This window comes from Coregonus lavaretus, assembly GCF_964263955.1.
Source record: "Coregonus lavaretus genome assembly, contig: HAP1_SCAFFOLD_575, whole genome shotgun sequence".
Taxonomy (NCBI): domain Eukaryota; kingdom Metazoa; phylum Chordata; class Actinopteri; order Salmoniformes; family Salmonidae; genus Coregonus; species Coregonus lavaretus.
Window position 1 is genome coordinate 261739 of NW_028156223.1, and position 19955 is coordinate 281693.

General features: G+C 45.7%; 3 protein-coding genes across 4 annotated transcripts; 1 reads left to right on the plus strand and 2 right to left on the minus strand.

Moving 5' to 3' along the window:
- The first annotated feature begins 597 nt into the window (after positions 1 to 597).
- Positions 598 to 2249, plus strand: ebi3 (Epstein-Barr virus induced 3). Of its 2 annotated transcripts, none has more exons than XM_084200582.1 (5): positions 598 to 795; positions 1038 to 1194; positions 1315 to 1541; positions 1641 to 1807; positions 1948 to 2249. In XM_084200582.1, exons 1-5 carry the CDS (start codon positions 666 to 668, stop codon positions 2095 to 2097), a joined length of 831 nt encoding a protein of 276 aa, XP_084056708.1. In that variant the 5' UTR covers positions 598 to 665; the 3' UTR covers positions 2098 to 2249. The 2 variants fall into 2 exon arrangements, with proteins under 2 accessions (XP_084056708.1, XP_084056709.1); XM_084200583.1 differs by having other exon boundaries at positions 601 to 795; positions 1077 to 1194.
- Positions 2208 to 4327, minus strand: odf3l2a (outer dense fiber of sperm tails 3-like 2a). The gene is made up of 6 exons (XM_084200584.1): positions 3902 to 4327; positions 3566 to 3676; positions 3237 to 3350; positions 2976 to 3117; positions 2712 to 2898; positions 2208 to 2532 (listed from the first exon to the last, which is right to left on the minus strand). Exons 1-6 carry the CDS (start codon positions 3945 to 3947, stop codon positions 2374 to 2376), a joined length of 759 nt encoding a protein of 252 aa, XP_084056710.1. The 5' UTR covers positions 3948 to 4327; the 3' UTR covers positions 2208 to 2373.
- crlf1a (cytokine receptor-like factor 1a) lies at positions 4324 to 11709 on the minus strand. The gene is made up of 8 exons (XM_084200581.1): positions 11390 to 11709; positions 8612 to 8890; positions 8036 to 8165; positions 7770 to 7939; positions 6825 to 7057; positions 6655 to 6748; positions 6390 to 6571; positions 4324 to 6265 (listed from the first exon to the last, which is right to left on the minus strand). The coding sequence occupies exons 1-8, from the start codon at positions 11445 to 11447 to the stop codon at positions 6242 to 6244; spliced, it is 1170 nt and encodes a 389-aa protein (XP_084056707.1). The 5' UTR covers positions 11448 to 11709; the 3' UTR covers positions 4324 to 6241.
- Positions 11710 to 19955: the final 8246 nt, after the last annotated feature.

Below are 19955 nucleotides of genomic sequence, written 5' to 3' on the forward strand. Positions count from 1 at the left end.
ATATTGTTTATATTTTCAGAATATTTTATTTATTTTACTATGTCAATATGTCTTTGTGGTAAATGTTTTGGCCAAACTGGTGACAATTGCAGAGTTAATTGCAAACTATGTCATTGTTGATTAAAATGCTTTTTTTATTCATTACGTAATTTTGTCTTGAACCATATGCACCTAATTCTAATAATTAGCTGGTTGATAAGCTGAATCAGGTTAGTTACAAGAGGGGTTGGAGTGAAAACCTACATGAGGGTAGCTCTCCAGTAACCGGGTTGGAGAGCCCTGGTCTATCCACTAGAAATTCATTGGTAAAAATAAAATAAATATATAATTAATAGTTTCTATGAATACATTTGTAAAAGTTATTCAAGTATGAATTACCAATGTTAACATAGTTTGCCATAGCTTACCTGTTAATTACCAAAATTACTGAACATTCTGTTAACTTTAGTAAATTACCTGTAGTTTTACAACCCTAGTGTTGCACAATTTCAAATCAACCTAGGGGTAGGCACTGTTAGCTAGGGGGTAGGGACTTTATTTGGAATCCAGCCGATGAGAGGAGACTTTGGATTGTGGGCAGCTTTGCAGAACTGTCAATATTAGAACATTAGTTAGTCAGCCAGTCAGTCAGTCATTGTAGCCTGTCTGTTTTTAACATAAGAGGAATGTACGTCCAGGACTATGTGTCCCCCCGGCGTTGTATGTGTGTTCTGTTCTGGCTGTGTGCGTGTGCTGTGGTGACTCTTCTTACCGGTGTACTCTGCAGCGATGGGACGGTTCCGACAGCTCCGTCAGGTGAGAACAGAGCAGAAAGGGGTGAGACTGCATCCTCAGAGATGAGGACCTGTCTGGAATCCTTACACATAGCTCTCTTCTCTCCTTTCCTTTCCTTCCCTCTCCATATTCCCTGTTTCTTTCCTTTCTCTGTCTCTGTCTCGCCCCCTCCCCTCTCCTCCTTCTCTCCACCCCTATTTCCTACTTTCCCTCTTCTCTCTCCCCTTCCACTGCTTTCTCCCTCTCCCCTGTTGGTGTTTGAGGGGTGAGTTCTGAGTGGGTGTATCCTATGCCCCTGGCAGACCCCCCCTCCCCTCCAGAGGTACGTTGCTGGTCTCCCAGTTACCCCTTCAAAGCCCTCTGCTCCTGGTCTGAGCCGCCACAGACCCCGCTTCCCATACAGTACATCACCACCTACAGGTAAATTGTTTGTGTGTGTGTGTGTGTGTGTGTGTGTGTGAGAAAGAGTTTGAGAGAGAGAGAGGCTTGTAGATGCTAAAAACATCCCCCTTTCTCAGTTTATCACTCCCTATGTCCTAGTATGAAAGGCGGAGAGATCCAGCAGTGCCGTCCCTACCCCACCTCCATGCCGCCTCTCCCCAGCCCAGAGTCCTCTCTCCCTGGGGTGAATGGCTCCTCTCCAGGGGCGAGGAGGCTCTGTGTCCTAGAGGGTCTAAAGCTCTACACGTCTTACAAGCTCAACATCACAGCAGTCAACCCTAATGGCAGCGCCTCCCACCTACAGACCTTCACAATAGAGGATATTGGTAAAAACCTGTCTCTTTGTCTCTGTCTGTGTGTCTCCCACCTATTGGAATATTAGTAGGAGGATCATTGTGAACCAGTGTGTGTGTGTGCGTGTGTAGTGAAGCCGGACCCCCCTGTGAATGTGACTGTGCGAGTCGTTCCCGGGAAGTGGAAGCTGTTAGTGAAGTGGGCCCCTCCCCCTTCCTGGTCTGACCACACCCTCTTCCCCCTCAAGTACCAAGTCAGATACCACTGGGACAACAAGGGTACCCCACATGAGATCACCGTGAGTACAGACTCTTATAGTGTGTGTGTGTGTGTGTGTGTGTGTGACACTGTCTTTCTCTCCTTTTCTCACTCTCTCTCTCCTCCCCCCTCTCACTCAATTTTTTCTGTCTCCCTTTCTCTCTCTCCCACTCTCTGTAGTTGGATCCATTTGAGGACACCAAGAAGGTTCTACCAGGGCTGTTTCCTGGGAGGTCTTATGTAGTTCAGGTGTGTTCCATAGAACTGATGGGGCTGGGACAGAGCAGTGACTGGAGTCTACCTATTACTATCACTATGCCTGCACACTGAACACACACACACACACACTGAGATAACACACACACATGCTCATGTGTACACACACACACACACACAGGTCACATGCATAGATCAAACGCATTTGTAAACCACAACTTGGCTTAACAATGATAATAAAAACACTTTATTTGTAAGGCACTTTCCCAACATTGTGCTAAAAGTGCTCATTAAAACAACACAATGGTACCTAACTCAGAACTGGCTCTGCCATTTCCACAAACTCTGTGTGTGAAACTCCAATAAAAAGAGAATAAAAATAAATAAACATCAGTCGGAAACAACCACCACCAGAGGAGTGACGAACTCCGAGTGTCTGATGCCCAGGGAGAAGGCAGGAGGTCTGGGGAGATGGAGCAGGACCTTCTCCGGGCTGTGGGTCCCTGGCCCAGGTTTCTGAGACTGATCACTCGGCCGGGTGGTCCGGCTCTGGATCAAAATCAAAATCACATCCAACATAATTTCAAGGGCATTGAAAACATCACAATACTCTAGTCTAGAGGAAAATATATGCAAGAAAATACTATACAAAATATTCAATTGTAAATAAATAGCTAAAAGGCAAATTAAATACCATACATAAATGAATAAAAGATAAAGCTATAAACCTGCATTGAGAAGGAGGGCTGTCGTGTGAGGTAGACACTGGGATCAGTTCTGTTGTAGCGTCCTGGTCCAGGGGTCATGGACAGGTCTTCTGATGGAGCACCAACCTGTCTGCGCCCCACCAAGCTGTAGCTGGCACTGGACGGCTTGTGGGGCACCTGAGAACCCAGCAGGTTAGGGAGGGTGTACCTGGGAGGATGATTAGAATGATATGAATGATATAGGGTCCCTCTTTACCCTCTCTCTCTCTTCTCTTTCATTTGTACCTGTTAGGGGCGGGCACAGAATCCATTATACGGTAGTGTGTCCGAGAGCCAATAGTGTAGGAGGGAGGTCTGAGATGAGCGTTTAGGGGCGGAGCTTTCTCTGGGCTGTAGGCACCTGGACCTGGAGTCTGGAAGAGTTCAGCTAGAAGTGAGAGTGATGGAGAGAGAGAGAGAGAGAGAGAATGTCCATCAATAAATGCCCATTGGCATAATAGAGTTTGATGGAACAATTTATCTGATTCAGGGAGTAGCTAGTCTCACCGGCGCGTCTTGCCCTGCCTAGCATGGAGTAAGAAGGGGTACCGACGCGGCCGAACCGGGTCATCTTGGCATCGATGTGGTACTGGGGTCCTGGACTGGAATCCACAGAGAACACTGTGGAGAAGAACGCACAATAATTCATATTAATAAAAGTCAAAGGTGAATTTAAAGGTCAAACTTGAGGAACATTTCAGCAGTATTTTCCATAGACTTCTGCTTCCTGCCCTACTAGCCTGGAGTGTGAATCCTCATGGCAGTGGTGTGAATAAGGTCTATTCACCATACAAGAGAAATAGGCAAGGAGACTGAGATTGACCTCAGAGACTTACTGTTGCTGCTCATACGTCTGTGGAAGGAGTAGGCGGGGCTACTGGGCTTGGTGAGGTCATGATTGATGTAGCCAATGGTTGTAGGGAGAGCATAGCGACCGGGGCCTGGCCCTAGCAATGAGTAACGATGGTGATGATAATGATCATGTTTATTTTCCAGTCATGTAAAACAAAAATACAATTGTGAGTTTACCCTCCATACTCATCCTACTCCAGTTTACATTTCACTTTTCCATTGACGTTAAAACAGAAGTATGACAGTGTTGAGCACTGTCCCTGTGAACTAAATTAAAGTTTTAATTTAAACATGTTACATAATAGATGTCTTCTACGAACCTTTCTCTCTGCCAGCGATTATCGGACGTCTCTTAACCTCCTCCATGATTTGTCGATCTCTCTCTCTATTTTCCTACCCCCGCCTCTCTTCCTCCTTTACGCTTTGTTCTTCTGTCACTCCCAACTAGGGTTGTCAACCCTCAGAGAATGCTGAGGACTTTCTCCCAGAGCAGTCAGTTGTGTCTGAGAGGGCAGCCCTGTGATTCACTGGCAGCCTCTTGAGCTAGAAATGCAATCACCAATCACCACAACAGTAACAAGCAGGAGAAGAGATTCTGTCTGGTTTGATCCTGTTAGTCCAAACATGTCCTCTGTATGGGTCCTTCCTGCTTCACTTCCTATAATTTATTTCTTTAGACCACTTCACTTGAAAGGTATCCCAGAATAAGTTGACAACTCTACTCTGTGCACACAGATCTCTCTCTCTCTCTCTCCTCTCCTTCTCTTCCCTTTACTCTTTGCTGTTCTGTCACTGATTCACTTCCGGCACATCCAGCCTCTTCAGGAAAAGCACAGCCTCGAAGGCTGAATTATAGATGGTCTTTACAAGCTGAGGAAACGTTATCTCCATTCTGCAGCCCTGGGTACATCTAAATCACCATCTCACTTCTCGTCTTAGTGTTCATGTGTCATAGAGGTGGCTCCATGTTCATGTGGTGAGTACGCTTCCCTGACACCTGAAGACTTGCGGTAGCTAGTCGAGGCTTTAGCTAATGCCCAGGCTTTAGCTCAGCTGGTTAACGATGTTGTGGCATGCAGATGACCAAGGTTTCAACCCAGTTAGTCACACATAGACAATTAGCTACACTTTGCCCACCTGCAGCAATCGTTTAATGCCCCCTCTGTCTCTCTGGTACACACTGTAAAGCAGGAGGTATTTCAAATCTGACCCTTCAAATGGAGACTCAGCAATATGACATCATCGCACATATTGGGGCATCTTCCCGCTTAACATACATACATAAACAACAACAGAATTCAGATTGATCAAGACTGCCACTTTTGTCTCTTCCTAATTTGCATTGCTGCTGTTTCTGTAAGCAGAAATCTGACCCGCAGTGCATAATGATGTCATATTGCTGAGTATAGCTTTAAGTTACTGTATAGGATATCTTTACATAAAGGGTGTTGGGAGGCAGAGAGAGGTAACTAAAGACTGTGAGCAGAGCTCTGACCAACAAACACAGGTTAATTATTAACAGGCACTGACTCAGTACAACCGCAGGCCGCAGTAACGGGACCCTGCAGCCATGTCATCAACATCAGACAGACAACGCAAGCGCTGACCCTAAACATGCTGGAAAACAGTCGGGTTGCTATCAATTACGTATCGCCACTAGCTTGCCACTGTTGTGAACATGAAAATTAGACTCATATACAATTTTCTGTCACAAAGTAATTTTAGATTAAAATAGGGCACAGGAGTAATTTGTGATGTAAGCCCAGTCATGTAAAAACTGGATTAATGGAGTCATGTATAGATTACATATAGAGAACATAATTCCTGTTCCCCCAGTGTAACGTCAGTAACATAAACATGACAGGCTATAAGTTAATAGCTGAACACAGCTGTGTGTCTGCGGGTGTGTGCGAGGGCATGCGGGTGAATAGAATGACTTCCAAACTCTTTAAAACAAAACTATAATTCATAATTAAATCAATAAAATTATCACTAACTAAACATAACTTAGTAACAAAACAAAATATAACAGTTTAAATATGATATTACAATTCTGTACAAAAATAAAGGTGGGGAACTGCCTCCACAGGTAAACATTAGCATTAGGGTCAGGAGGTTTTCCTGGGCAGGGCCATATGATCAGGAAAACCTCCTGACCCTACTTATTATTAAGACAGATCTCCACACTGCTACAGACAACAATGTCAGTCTATAGTCCTGTAACAGTGCCCCCCTGCAGACCAGGGTTCCCAAATAGTGGGTCACAGACAGTTCCGACTGGGTCATCATGGTTTAAGACCGGGACGTGAGTAGAAACATTACTATGCCCTCTATCTCCACTGTTCCTCCCAGTATGTTAGCTTCCACTAGAGGGTGCTGTGGATCTCTAGCTTTTCAGAGCTGCCAGTGTTTCCACAGTAAGAAGAAGATTACTATTCCTCAATGTCTTATTCCTCCATGTCTTGTTAAATAATTACAGCATAGTCTAGGGCAGCTGTTGTAGAGACACTGTCCCCAAGTTTGTATTGTTGCCCCCTTCCTCCATCACTGAATGGTGTATGCAAAACCACAGCACTCAGGGGACACCATTTTTAACACACACACACACGTTTGTTGTCTTGACTTCTTTGCTGGTTGTTTAAAGGCAGAGGTGATGCGTACTATGACTTATCCCCTTGTAGGACCTGAGAGAGAGAAAAACCTATGAGGATTTCTCTGTGCAAGAAAAGCTGAACGATTCAAACATGAGAATACAAATGATTGAATAAGATCTGTGTGTGGGTGGGTTCTACTTAGATCCTTATCTACCTGGTTGCGTGTTTTGTGGGACTTCTGCATCCAGACTCTCCATTGGTCGTAGAGTTTGATTGACATGCCGCTGCAGCCATACGCATGATTCCGTACCCAGCCGAAGAACTGCTTCAGCTCTCGACGTAACGTAGAATTGGAGTCTCCAGACTTGGAGTCACACGAACCTGATAATACACGCCCTATAAGAGGGGAGAGAGGGGGTTAGAGTGTGTGTGTGTGTGTGTGTGTGTGTGTGAGAGTGTGTGTGAGAGTGTGTCCTCACCACTATGAGGTGTAGAAGCAGCAGTAGGATGACTCCATTCACTCCAGATACCAGCCCTACGAGACCCATAGATCCCTACTGGGTTACAGCGCACCTGCATAGAACACACTGGGATTACTACACACACACACACATACACACATATACAAACACAAACACACACACCGTACCTGGACAAAATACACAGTGCCCGGTCTCAGGCCTGCCAGACGACATGATGTCTGGTTCCCAATGTCATCCATGACCTTCCAGCCTGAGCTGTCCTCCAGTCGGTAGCGTATCTGGTACTTGGCCTGGAACAGGAAGTCTTTGAGAGCTGGGGGAGACTCCCATCGAACACTCAGGTGGTCCTCCAGGTCACCCACACGACTCACACTCACACCTGATGGAGGGTCCGTCGTTACTGTGGACGGGGAGGGGAAAGAGGTAGGGTAACTCAGAAAACTACTTTAAAGCAGCAAGATCTGTCTAAAATAATGCTTATTTCTTTCTCCTCTGAGTTAATTGGCTCTGACCCTAACAGTAACTCATACAGTACAGGTACTGTTAGTGTGTGTTATTAGTTTCAGTGTGGAGGTTGGGAAATGAGGGAGCAGCGAGTAGGAACTCGAGTGGTGTCAAGCGTCAATCGCCCACCTTCCTTGCCCTTCCCCATCCGCAGGGTGTGTGCGTGTGTGTGTGTGTGTGTGTGTGTGTGTGTGTGTGTGTGTGTGCCCACCCAGCGTGAGTAAAAGGGAAATGAGCTCACCAAAAGGCAGGGTGTGTCTGGTCTTCTTCCATTCGTCACACTGCCTGCCCTCCCCCATTTGTGCATTTGTGTATGTGCGTGTGTTCCCCCTCACCCCCAAAATCCTGGGTTGGGATTTAAGTAGTAGGATAAAGTTGGTCCTAGACGCTTATCTAAGGTCAGTTTTATGATTCTCCACTAATGGTTACTGTTAGGACTTGGGCTAGGTAAGCTGATCCTGGATCTGTGCCCAACAGCAACTTCTAACTGGGGCAAGATGTAAAGCTCTAAAGCCAGAGGGTCAAAGTTCAGGGACTTACTCTCTGTCTGTCTCTCTCTCTCTCTATCTCTCTCATACACACACACTTGCACGTATGCACACACTCACCCACGTCTAGGACATCCAGGGTGATGACATCAGAGGTGGCTGAGCCGAGCTGATTGGTGGCTTCCACCCAGATCTCGTAGGGCGTGAAGAGGGCGAGGTCACGAGGTATGTAGCATGAGTATGGGTGGGCGGCACTGTACTCCTCACATTCTTTCTCTCTGCCATACCACCTACACACACACACACACACACGTGTATTAGACTCAGACTGTATTAGAATGTGTGTGCATGCGTGTGTGTATTAAGTGTGTGTAAGGAGTGTGTACCTGAGTTTGTATTTGAGTGTGTATTTGGTCTTGATGAAGGTCTCTCCCTGTCCACCCGGTGCCCAACGACAGGTCAGGTCTTTGGTGTTTCTGGACCAGCAGGTCAAGTTGACTGGCTTCCCTGGAGGCACTGAGGGAGAAGGTGGGTGGCGGGAGAGAGGATATATTTTAGTCCAGAATGTTCTTCTGTCTGTCTGGGGTTAAAATTCTGGGACTTATATTCCATACCATTCTGAACACAAGGTGTTGAACAGGGATGTCACGCTGAAAATAGGGCACTATGACAACACTGTGTGTGTGCTTGTGTGTGTGTGTGTATATCAGACCTGTGTGTGTGTGTGGGTGTGTCAGACTCCATGTCCAGTGACTAATAGAGGGAGTAATGCACCACAACATGGTGTAGTCACACAGGAGTCAACAGGACTAAAGGCCCCACAGTTACTGATCCACCACAGGTTGGTCCTCTGATATAAGACTGGTATAACACTGTTAACTTTTAGCTATGTGTGTGTGCTAGATGCTGCTGCTAGATGTGTGTGTGTGTGTGTGTGTGTGTGTGTGTGTTGCTCCACTTACTCCCAATGTAGAGACAGGACCCGGCCAGAACATGTCCTCCATGGTTGTGACACACCAGGTTGTCCCCTGACCTCTGCCTAGAGGCTGGCAGGCCCGGCAGGGTGACACTGAGGGCCGTAGGGCTCAACACGCTGTAGGAAGAACTGGGCAGCCGGCGGCCATTCAGGCTCCAGAACAGAGAGCTGGCGTGGAGGCCCAGATCAGGGCTGACTGAACATGTGGCAGTGAGGGTGGAGCCGATGGGCAGGGCTGGGTCCTGGGGGTAGATCCCTGCCATCTCTGGAGGGGAGAGAAGGGAGGAGTGAATAAATGGATGAAAGAATGGTTGCATGAACTATTAATTCCTAGTAATCAGAGGGAAAGAAACAAATGAGAGGGGAAAGAGAGAGAGTAGAGGGAGATGTGTTTTTACTGATTCAATGATTCAGAAGAGAATATCCGACAAATAGGCCACTGTATTCTAGAACACAGCAGTAACTCCCAGGTCAGTAGTGAACCCAGATTTCCACTTCCATAGGCCCAGAGTGTTTATCACATTGTCAGACCTCTACAAGTCTCAGCCTCAAGCCACAAGTCTTAAACAGCTGCCTCAGATAAAGGCTGTGTTGTGCTTTGAGAAAGCTCTTGCGAAGACGTTAATTTGACCAAAACTCCTCAACAACACACACACTATTTACACCAAAACACTGGCAACGCTGATGCTGTGTATGTGTCATCAGGGAGAGGAAGCCAGGCCGTGATTAGCCAATCAAACAACGATCCAGCTCCATAACGATCATGGTCTCACCATCACAGTGTTACAGGAAGGGCCAGGCAGAGGGAATGCCCCTGAATTAAGGAGCAGAACGTTCAGTCTAAAGACCTCAACGACAGATGCAATTACACTTGTGTATTTACTCTCCTGATTGGTTCTGAAGAAGTAACTATGGGCTGTAAAATTGTATTTGTTTTTAGAAAGGAGGTCTCCTGAGGTAAGGCTGCTCAGATAGATGATGGTTTAAAGGTGCAAAGGTGTTTTTGGTGAAAGAAGGTACAAAACGTTTTATTTTTTCTGGTAAGAGTGTTTTGTGCACCGATTATACGGCTTGTACAGAATGTTTGTTTTCGTTTATGTCTGAGACTGAGCATTGATAATTTGTGCAGGGTTTTGTTTCATCCAGGCACAGAGCCAAGATGGTGATCAGTTCGATCAGGTGTGTTAAGTGCTTGGATGGAACAAAAGCCTGCACACCCTGTTTATTTCTCAGGGGTGAAAAGCACTGCTTTTAATCTAAGTAAACACACAAGCTGTCGAGCTAAAGCCCTGTATTACAGCACTGGTGTTGTGAAGATGAAAAATAGCCTCTAGTTTTAGACCCTCCTGGTTCTGGATGTCAGTCGTCAAGGATGCATGAAAAGCGACTAATCCCCTGGTTTCTAAAACACTGTTTACTTTTCGCTTCTGCACGGAACAGTTCAAAGGTAGTCTGTGTTTCTGTCCGTCTACGGGACAAAGGAGCCACATGTGGAACATTTGATGGAGGCCTTGTATGTGAGTGAATTGAAACAAGTCATGCAACATTTAGCCATATTGAGCCATGTGATGTTTTCTGAATGGCAGTTACTTTGACTATGATGAGTGGGGGGTTTCACTGCAAAGGTTGACAACAAGTACAGAACATCAACTAGAGAGCTTCAACATCACATAGAAAGGAAGGTGAAAGACCGTTCACAGGGCAGCCTAAATGTCTTCAGTGGTGAGGAGCGTGTTGATGCACATCCAAACCATGCACAAGAACCTTTCAGAAAACGTGTATTGCTTTGTTATGAATCTATCACTGGAGTAATTGGGGGGGAATGGCAGCAGTGGGTCTTGTTCTTGAACCAGCAACTCTGTGGAAAGTGCACAATCATCTGTACCATAAAAGTCCAAGACCTCTTGCTATAGAGGCAGAAGCTCACTACTGTCGCATACATTCATTTCTTCATTAATCGGAACACCTGAAAATACATAAAAAGTTCATGGTTGGACAATAATCATCTAGGCCTACGTGAGTTGTATGACCTCACCTATACAAATAAACTGGACACAGACCCAAAATCTAGCCGACATACCGCAGCACATAACTGTGATTTATTTACTTTACTTTGCATTAAGCTGGCGGTTAACATTCCCTGAGACCCGACCATATGATGTCACCGTGGTGTTGCCTCTGTAAAGCCCCGTGCTACATGTGTTAAACGAATTATGAGCCGACCTGTTGAAATCCAACCTCTTAGGACACCGTTTTCAATAGCATGGTCAAGAATACCGAGATCTGTGTCTAGGACTATTATTTCACAATTTCATCAAATCTAGAAGGGCTAGTGATTGTTCATGGAACTGACATTCTTTAAATATTGTGATGCTGGATACAGATCTCAACAGTTATTTTATTTCTTTATGAAATGCTTTATAATTAAGTTTAGCCTGTTAATTTAATTTCAAATGGTTGGAAACATAGGGTAGCCTACTAAATCTGATTGCCAGCATTTTATTTCAAATTACTTAATATTTACCTCACAATATTATTTTTAGGCCAACATTATAATGGATATACGTTTCAAAATATGTAGGACTTGCCATTGTTAGAGCAATTATTTTGTACATTAATTCCCTATGAAACCTGCATAAACAATACCGTTTAGCCCATAAACAAGGATTCAGACAGTAGGCTATTATCTAACAGTAGGCTATATCCGACCAAACCAGCTAAACAGACAACGTGTGTTATCACATGGAAGAGCTGCTGTACTTACGTGACGATGAGGACATCACAGCAGGAATGTACAGAATCAAGAAGAATAATGATAACATTTTATGGCAACTTTTATCTTCTTTTCGTTCAGTCGGTAAACTCTCCACTTTTTACGCTTCTATTAATAGCGTATAATTGACACAGGTCATAGCACCGAATTCCGAAGATGCGAGAAGAGGAGTCTTTCATGGGCAAGCTTGGTTCAAACCTATTATTTGCTCAGTTGATTGCAAACCATCTCCGGTTCTAAAGAGACCATCGGTAGTCGTAAGGTTTTCCAAACTCCGTTTAGTGTTCTAGTGCTTGTCCTCCTGTCTGTCTGCGTCTTCACACACAAGTTCATACTTTTCAAGCTCCTCCTCTCTCTTCCCACACTAACGCCAGTCATTTTTTCTTCCCCCCAGTCTTTTCCTCTCTTTTTCAATCCCCCCTCCCTCCCCCTCTCAATCCCCCCTCCCTCCTCCTCTCAATCCCCCCTCCCTCCCCCTCTCTTGGCCTGTGACGCGTCAAGAAGTCAGATCCATTCACTTTCACCGAATCACTCTTTCACCCTCTTTTGTTTCTCTCCCTCCTTCTTTTCTGCCTGGGGGGCTGTTGAGTGTTGAGTCATAGAGTATTATAGGAAACTTCCTCATGATGACTTTGACTCCCACACTGTGTGTGTGTGTCTGTGTCTGTGTGTATGTGCGGGCGGGCGCGCGCACGCACGTTCATGCTTGTGTGTGTGTCTGTGTGTCTATGCTTGTGCATGTGTGTGATATCTGAGATGGTTTGGTGGTTGGATTTGTGTTTGTTTTGATGTTAGGTTGACAGGTGGTGAAAGGGATGTATTGTGGTATCTTGCATAACCCATATACAATGCCTTAGGCGGCAGGGAACAATAAATATTATGTCTTACAGTAGTATATTATTCTCACTGAGTGAGTCTATATCCCCCCCCCCACCAACTAGCTGAGATTGGAACTTGTCACTTTTCCCGATTATATGAAATATTTCACCAATATTTTCATCAGTCATTCCTTCCATCAATTCTTCTTTAATTCCTACCTTCCTTTCCTTGAAGTAATCACTGATTGTACATTGTAGGATTGGTGAGAGTGGGTGTCATCTGCTGCTTTGGATAAATCACTAAATATCTTCATTCACATGAGAGAAACGGTGATGTAAGGTAGACTACAGTCACAACATCCAGTCTATTTAATCATACTGCATTGTCTTGTAGGATAAAAAAAAAAAGCACTGTTCGTTGAACCTCTCAATGGACACTATGACTAATGTTTGAGTAATGACTACCACAGTCATGCAGAAGTTGGCATCCACCTCTCTTCCTTTCTCTCTTTCAGTCTTTCTCTCTGTTTGTCTCTCCTCTCTCTCTCTCTCTCTCTCTCTCTCTCTCTCTCTCTCTCTCTCTCTCTCTCTCTCTCACCCTCTCTCTCTCTCTCTCTCTCTCTCTCTCTCTCTCTCTCTCTCTCACCCTCTCTCTCTCTGTCTTTCTCTTCCCCCCTCTGGCTCTCTCTCTCTTGTGTTCTCTCTTTCTTTCCCTCTCTTCTTTGAGTCAGTTAGTGTAACGGAGACTAAGAATGTTAACTGATTCAGATGCCAATGTCCCACAATGCCATGCTTTCTCTCGGCTCCGAGAGGCGCCCGTTGTTCCCAAGGCGATTCCCGCTCGTGGTGTGGCGACTGTGTCCGGGCATCCCGTAAGTGTAAAAAAAATATTCTAATGCAACAAGAAAACCCTGTGTTGTGTCATTTATAAGCCATTCTAAGATCGTTAGAATAAAACTGATTTGCTAAAGAGGGTGTTGATTGATTGGAAGGGACTGAAAGGAGAATGTTTCTCATCAATGCAAAAAAATGGTCTGTTAGTTGGCAAACATGAACATACACACACTGAGGGTAAGCTGGTTCTGGATCTGTACCTGACTGCCTACAACCATGCTGAAACATTGAGGAGGACAGGATGGAGATGGTTCAATCCAGTACTACTGTGACAGACATGGGAAGACAGCCTTATTCCCTTTAAACCAGACCACATAGATGGGAACATAGGCCTATGGCAAAACCATGTGGCATGTGGCAAAAAAAAGTGGCTTAACCCTGTGAGACCCATGGTTGCAAAAATGCAACACTGCCTACATTCATGTACAGGTCCTAAACTAAACAATGATGTCAAAAACTACCTAGTGCATCTCATTAGACCCAGATTCATCTCTTACTAGTATTTGTTGTGTGTCAGTATGATTGTTGTGGCATCAGTAGCCTCTGAAACATTAGAAACCTGTCTACTTGTCTGAGACCACACTGGTCCCTTACACAAGCATACTGTATGTTGGTAGCCATCCATGCAAGTACATTACTTGAAAAAAAAAAATCTGTGTTCTCTAATATGTAGTGATTATGTTAAAAAAAATACAAAAAATCAAGAAACAAACATTCTGAGCCAGAGCTAGAGGTAGTTTTGTAAGTGATGCAAAAACGCAACATTGGGCTTAAAGGGTTGCATTCATATACTAATAGAAAGGTTAGAGAGATTGTTTCTCTTCCAAATTCTACAAATATGGACAACCAAATACTTCAATAGCTACTTTGATGTACCCTCTACACATCAAAAGAACAGACAAACAAAAAGGTGTGGTTTATGAGGTGAAAATACTGCCATTGACAAACATTCATTTTGTTGTAAAAAGTAAGATAGGAGGTTATCGCTCCAAGCTCAGCCAGAAAGGACAACCAAATAAAGTAGGTTAGATGTTCTCCATACATAGAAAAAACACAAAATAGTTGATCCTTTCAAAAATATATGTTCAAATGAGCTATTTTAGACAAAATGACTTATATTCAGATTTATATACCATTTGACATTACGTCATTTAGCAGACGCTCTTATCCAGAGCGACTTACAGTTAGTGAATACATTTTTTTTTTTTTATACTGGCCCCCCGTGGGAATCAAACCCACAACCCTGGCATTGCAAACGCCATGCTCTATCAACTGAGCTACATCCCTGCCGGCCATTCCCTCCCCTACCCTGGGCCAATTGTGCGCCACCCATGAGTCTCCCTGTCGCGGCCGGCTGCGACAGAGCCTGGATTCGAACCAGGATCTCTAGTGGCACAGTTAGCACTGCAAAGCAGTGCCTTAGACCACTGCGCCACTCAGGAGCTGAAACATGTGATTTTACATCACATGTTAATGCTTTAGATTCATTTTGATGTGATTTTTATAGATTTTCACCGTTTTCTTAATGTAAAATTTTCATACATTGAAGCCCAATGTGGCCTTTTGCAAAGTTTCCAGAAAATTGTTCTATAAATTTGAAAATCAAAAATCAGATTATTTTCATAATCAGGGGCCTATTAAAAGTACACTGCTCAAAAAAATGAAGGGAACACTAAAATAACACATCCTAGATCTGAATGAATGAAATAATCTTATTAAATACTTTTTTCTTTACATAGTTGAATGTGCTGACAACAAAATCGCAGATGTGCTCAATTGGATTCAGGTCTGGGGAACAGGCGGGCCAGTCCATAGCATCAATGCCTTCCTCTTGCAGGAACTGCTGACACACTCCAGCCACATGAGGTCTAGCATTGTCTTGCATTAGGAGGAACCCAGGGCCAACCGCACCAGCATATGGTCTCACAAGGGGTCTGAGGATCTCATCTCGGTACCTAATGGCAGTCAGGCTACCTCTGGCGAGCACATGGAGGGCTGTGCGGCCCCCCAAAGAAATGCCACCCCACACCATGACTGACCCACCGCCAAACCGGTCATACTGGAGGATGTTGCAGGCAGCAGAACGTTCTCCACGGCATCTCCAGACTCTGTCACGTCTGTCACGTGCTCAGTGTGAACCTGCTTTCATCTGTGAAGAGCACAGGGCACCAGTGGCAAATTTGCCAATCTTGGTGTTCTCTGGCAAATGCCAAACGTCCTGCACGGTGTTGGGCTGTAAGCACAACTCCCACCTGTGGACGTCGGGCCCTCATACCACCCTCATGGAGTCTGTTTCTGACCGTTTGAGCAGACACATGCACATTTGTGGCCTGCTGGAGGTCATTTTGCAGGGCTCTGGCAGTGCTCCTCCTGCTCCTCCTTGCACAAAGGCGGAGGTAGCAGTCCTGCTGCTGGGTTGTTGCCCTCCTACGGCCTCCTCCACGTCTCCTGATGTACTGGCCTGTCTCCTGGGAGCGCCTCCATGCTCTGGACACTACGCTAACAGACACAGCAAACCTTCTTGCCACAGCTCGCATTGATGTGCCATCCTGGATGAGCTGCACTATCTGAGCCACTTGTGTGGGTTGTAGACTCCGTCTCATGCTACCACTAGAGTGAAAGCACCGCCAGCGTTCAAAAGTGACCAAAACATCAGCCAGGAAGCATAGGAACTGAGAAGTGGTCTGTGGTCACCACCTGCAAAACCAGTCCTTTATTGGGGGTGTCTTGCTAATTGCCTATAATTTCCACCTGTTGTCTATTCCATTTGCACAACAGCATGTGAAATGTATTGTCAATCAGTGTAGCTTCCTAAGTGGACAGTTTCATTTCACAGAAGTGTGATTGACTTGGAGTTACATTGTGTTGTTTAAGTGTTCCCTTTATTTTTTTGAGCAGTGTATTTCTGAAGGGTAATAACATGTTTTCCTCATTTGGTTCTACGTTTGGGTCTCACAGGGGAAGGAAGTTCCCATTTAGGGGAACATCAAAATGGAATCCAGTAGAATAGAATACTGTAGATTCCAGTACAATAGAATAGAATAGCATAGAATAGAACAGAATAGAATAGATTGTGAAGATAGGTGTATTATTCTCCTCTGTGTATGGACCCTGCAGGAGGTTTTAGCAGAGGTTAGAGCCCTCTAATCAGGACTGGGAACCACTCCAATTCTATCTGAGTACAAGATGATGTACCAGGGGAGAGATAGAAAGAACAGGAGGGAGGAAGAAAGAGAGATGGAGCAAGAAAGTGAGGGGGATAGAGAGACAAAGAGTTGGAGAGAGAAAGAGAGAGATACAAAGTAAGAGAGAGAGGTAATCAGAGAAAAGCAGAGAGAGATCATTTCCTCTCTACGTACCTAGAGGCAGCCCCAGAGCCCCAGCGGTCCAATCCAGCCTGATTAGAAGAAGACGTTTGTTTGAAGACCATCAGTACCTGGTTATGAACCAGTTCCATCCAGAGACACAAAGCAGGGCTACTCCTTTCTGAGGAATTCAGAGGGATTGTGAGTATGTGTGGTGATTATACCCCTGAAAAAGGAGAGACCCAATCATTCCTTCTCCTCACATAGTCTCTCTCTCTCTCTCTCTCTCTCTCTCTCTCGCTCTTTCCCTGAAATAATGCATGACAGATGTACATCAATCTCTTTATTATCCCTCTCTCTGTCTGTCTCTCTTATGGCAGGGCCTCCAAAACATGCCAACGTATCTTATTTTTCACCTTCTCTGTCTCCTTCTGTCTCTCTCTCACCCTCTCTCCCTCTGTTCCCATCTGGACCCAATGTGTTGGTCTATTCTCTGCCATCAACAATCATAGAAGACTACATTGAGGAGAAGGGGATGAAGGTTTTGTCTGTTAAATCCCTTTGGTTTTATGGCCTGAATTACAAGTCCGTGTGAAGTGCGTGTTTATTTGAACTAGCTGGGTTGGATAGATGGGATACTGGCTGCCAAACTGCTTTCACCTGTAGACTACTACCCAACCCAACGATGTGGAGCTACAGTACGACTGGGAGGGCCTGTTGCTCCATTTCGATCCATTGGAGGGCAGCACATACAAGCTTGTCCTGTACGTGTCAGTGGCTGTATATTAGTGCATATCATACTCAGCGTGGTCCTCAGTAGCTCAGTTGGTAGAGCATGGCACTGGCGCTATTTTACTCACGTTAGGCTGTCAACCATGAGCTCCATGTTTAAAAGCCAATCATGTATAGCTTCTCATTCATTGGAAGAAAGACACAGCCTATAGCAGGGTGCAAAAAATGGAGAGGTGCGACTATTGGTTGACATAGCCAACCACCTAGGGAAAAAATAACGACATCCAGACAGTGCACGATTGAGACAGAACTGTAGCTAGTCAACCTTCTCCTGGAATATCAGCTTTTCATACCACAAGATAAGAAAATATTTTTAAAAAAAGAAATACTGCAACTGTGAGCCAACTTGTTTTTCAACAGTATAATTTATATAGCAACTGCTAACTTGTGGCTGTCAATAGTTGCTGCTAAACTTAGCTGCCGGGCAAGCTAGATAGCATGGGAACTTTAAGGGTAACGTTTCAGTTAACGATAGTTACCGGAGTTGTAACTTCAGTTCTATGAGTGGAGCGGAGCCCCATAGGGGAGCTCTGCTCCTATTGGTTTACCCCGCTGCCTAGGCAGCGATCAGCCTGAGACAAAATTATGCACACACCTGCAGCCAATAGGAGTACAGGCGTCCCTATAAGAGGGGACGCTTCCCCTCAATCAGCCTCCCGAGAATTATCTTCAGTGAGACTAGAGGGTCGGCAGGGCCTGAAGTCCTATGGGGCTCCGCTCCACTCATAGAACTGGAGTTACAACTCCGGTAACTATCGTTCTATATCGTGGAGCTCCGCCCCATAAGGGAGCTCTGCTCCTATTGGTTTAAGGCGGAGCGCAACATTCCAAAATGTACTCCCTGCCGAGCCCAACACTTCCCACCTAAATGAAAAGGTTGGGCCTGTAACATTGCCAATGTCTAGTGGGCAGATAACCAGAATACGAGTCATACTAAACTGAACCAGCAGATAGACGACGTCACAATTCCTTCAATATTTTATGACCGGTCCATAGTAATGTAACAAAGTTACAAAAACTATTTCCCTCATCATTCCGCCCCAACCCAGTAATACTGGTGGGCAGATAAATAACATTCCCTCTACTGTACTGAACATGTCAGTCAGGAGTCATGTCATATATGTCTCCCTCTAACAGGAGCGGACCTGAAAGAGACCTACCTCTTTTAGTCCTGCACTCCTTTCTCCTAGCTCAAGGCCTCCCATCAGCTACGCTGAGTACAGACCGAGCCAAAGAATTAGAAGACATATCCAAGAGATAGAAACGGATAAATGGAGACGGTGACGACCACGACGCTGCTGCACAGATATCCTCTACCCCTGTTCCTCTGAAAAGGGCAGTAGAAGCCGCCACTCCACGAGTGGAGTGGGCTCTTATACCAGTAGTCAAAGCGAGCAACAGTGCCGTCTTCACAGACAGCATCTTGAGGGGAATTTGATTTAATGGTTCGAATGGCGACTCACAGAGCGCTTCGAGTACCAGAGCCAAATCCCACTGAGGAAGCGTGGCTCTAGGCGTTGGCATAAGCCGCCGTGTTCCCAAAAGGAAACGTTTCACCAGAGGGTGGCTGAAGACAGTGTCTCTGCCAAACCCCTCATGACAAGCCGAAATCGCCGCTGCAAACACCTTAATGGTGGCGGGCGAACGTTGCTTATCAAATAAAAACTGTAGGAATGAGAGAACACTCTCAACCTGACAGCACACAGGGTCCACATTTTCTGTGGCACACCACTGTGAAAACACGTTCCATTTGCTGGCATACACCCTGGAAGTGGAACTGGCACGTGAACCCTGTATGGTCCTGATTACAGAATCAGATAACCCACGGCGCTCTAGCCTGTCCCTCTCAGGAGCCAAGCCTTCAGTGGTTGGCCGATTATGGGCAATTGCCCTATCGCACCTCCCGCCTGGCCAAGGTGGCGCCATCAACATCTGAATCATCTCCGCGAACCATGGAGCCCCTGGGCGATCGGGAGCCACCAATATGATTGACAGCCCGCCTGATCTCACCCTGGCTAACAGTGGGAGAATGCAGGACAGCGGTGGGAAAGCATACAGGAGAACTCTCGGCCACGGTCGGTGCGCAAATGCGACATGAGACCCAAGAGTGACATAACTGACAGCGCCGTTACCGTGTGATTAGAACAAAACCTTCTCAGAGCTAGCAACAGGGCTACCCTTCGAGGGTCCGAAATTTGAGCCCTCATCATTACAGTGTCTAGCTGTATCCCCATGTAGACAATCTGATGACTGGGCCAGGGCGCGCTCTTTTTCCAATTCACAGCGAACCCCAGACTCGTGAGATGAATCACTGTCTGTGTCGTGTGAGTGAACGCCAGCTCTGCTGACGGGGCGAGAACCAGTAGGTCGTCTAGGTAGGCTAGTAGCCTTATTCCCTGACGACGCAACGGTTCCAATGCCGCCTCCACACACTTGGAAAACGTGCGAGGTGCCAGGACGTACCCGAATGGCATCCTCGTGAACTCGTACGCCACCCCTTGAAAGGCGAATCGCATAAACTTTCTGTGACGCGGCTGCACCGGCACATGAAAGTACGCGTCCTTTAGGTCTATGCTCGTACAAAAGTCTCCCTTCTGGACACATTCCAGTAGACGTTTTGTCGTTAGCATTCAGAAGGGCCGTTTGGCTAAGCTCTCGTTGAGAATGCGTAAATCCAATATCGGCCTCATTCCCCCCGTCTTTTTGAGCACCAGGAATTAGGGTGAATATAGCCCTTTGTTCCTTTGC

Coding starts and splice junctions, on each gene's coding strand:
- ebi3 (XM_084200582.1), top strand. CDS start 666: ATGTACGTCCAGGACTATGTGTCCCCCCGGCGTTGTATGTGTGTTCTG. Junction 1,195..1,314: donor CAGTACATCACCACCTACAG/GTAAATTGTTTG, acceptor CCTATGTCCTAG/TATGAAAGGCGGAGAGATCC. Junction 1,542..1,640: donor CTTCACAATAGAGGATATTG/GTAAAAACCTGT, acceptor GTGCGTGTGTAG/TGAAGCCGGACCCCCCTGTG.
- odf3l2a (XM_084200584.1), bottom strand. CDS start 3,947: ATGGAGGAGGTTAAGAGACGTCCGATAATCGCTGGCAGAGAGAAAG. Junction 3,351..3,565: donor CAGACGTATGAGCAGCAACA/GTAAGTCTCTGA, acceptor TCTTCTCCACAG/TGTTCTCTGTGGATTCCAGT. Junction 3,118..3,236: donor AGGCAGGGCAAGACGCGCCG/GTGAGACTAGCT, acceptor TCTCACTTCTAG/CTGAACTCTTCCAGACTCCA.
- crlf1a (XM_084200581.1), bottom strand. CDS start 11,447: ATGTTATCATTATTCTTCTTGATTCTGTACATTCCTGCTGTGATGTCC. Junction 8,166..8,611: donor GTCCTGTCTCTACATTGGGA/GTAAGTGGAGCA, acceptor CTTCTCCCTCAG/TGCCTCCAGGGAAGCCAGTC. Junction 7,940..8,035: donor ACACTCAAATACAAACTCAG/GTACACACTCCT, acceptor GTGTGTGTGTAG/GTGGTATGGCAGAGAGAAAG.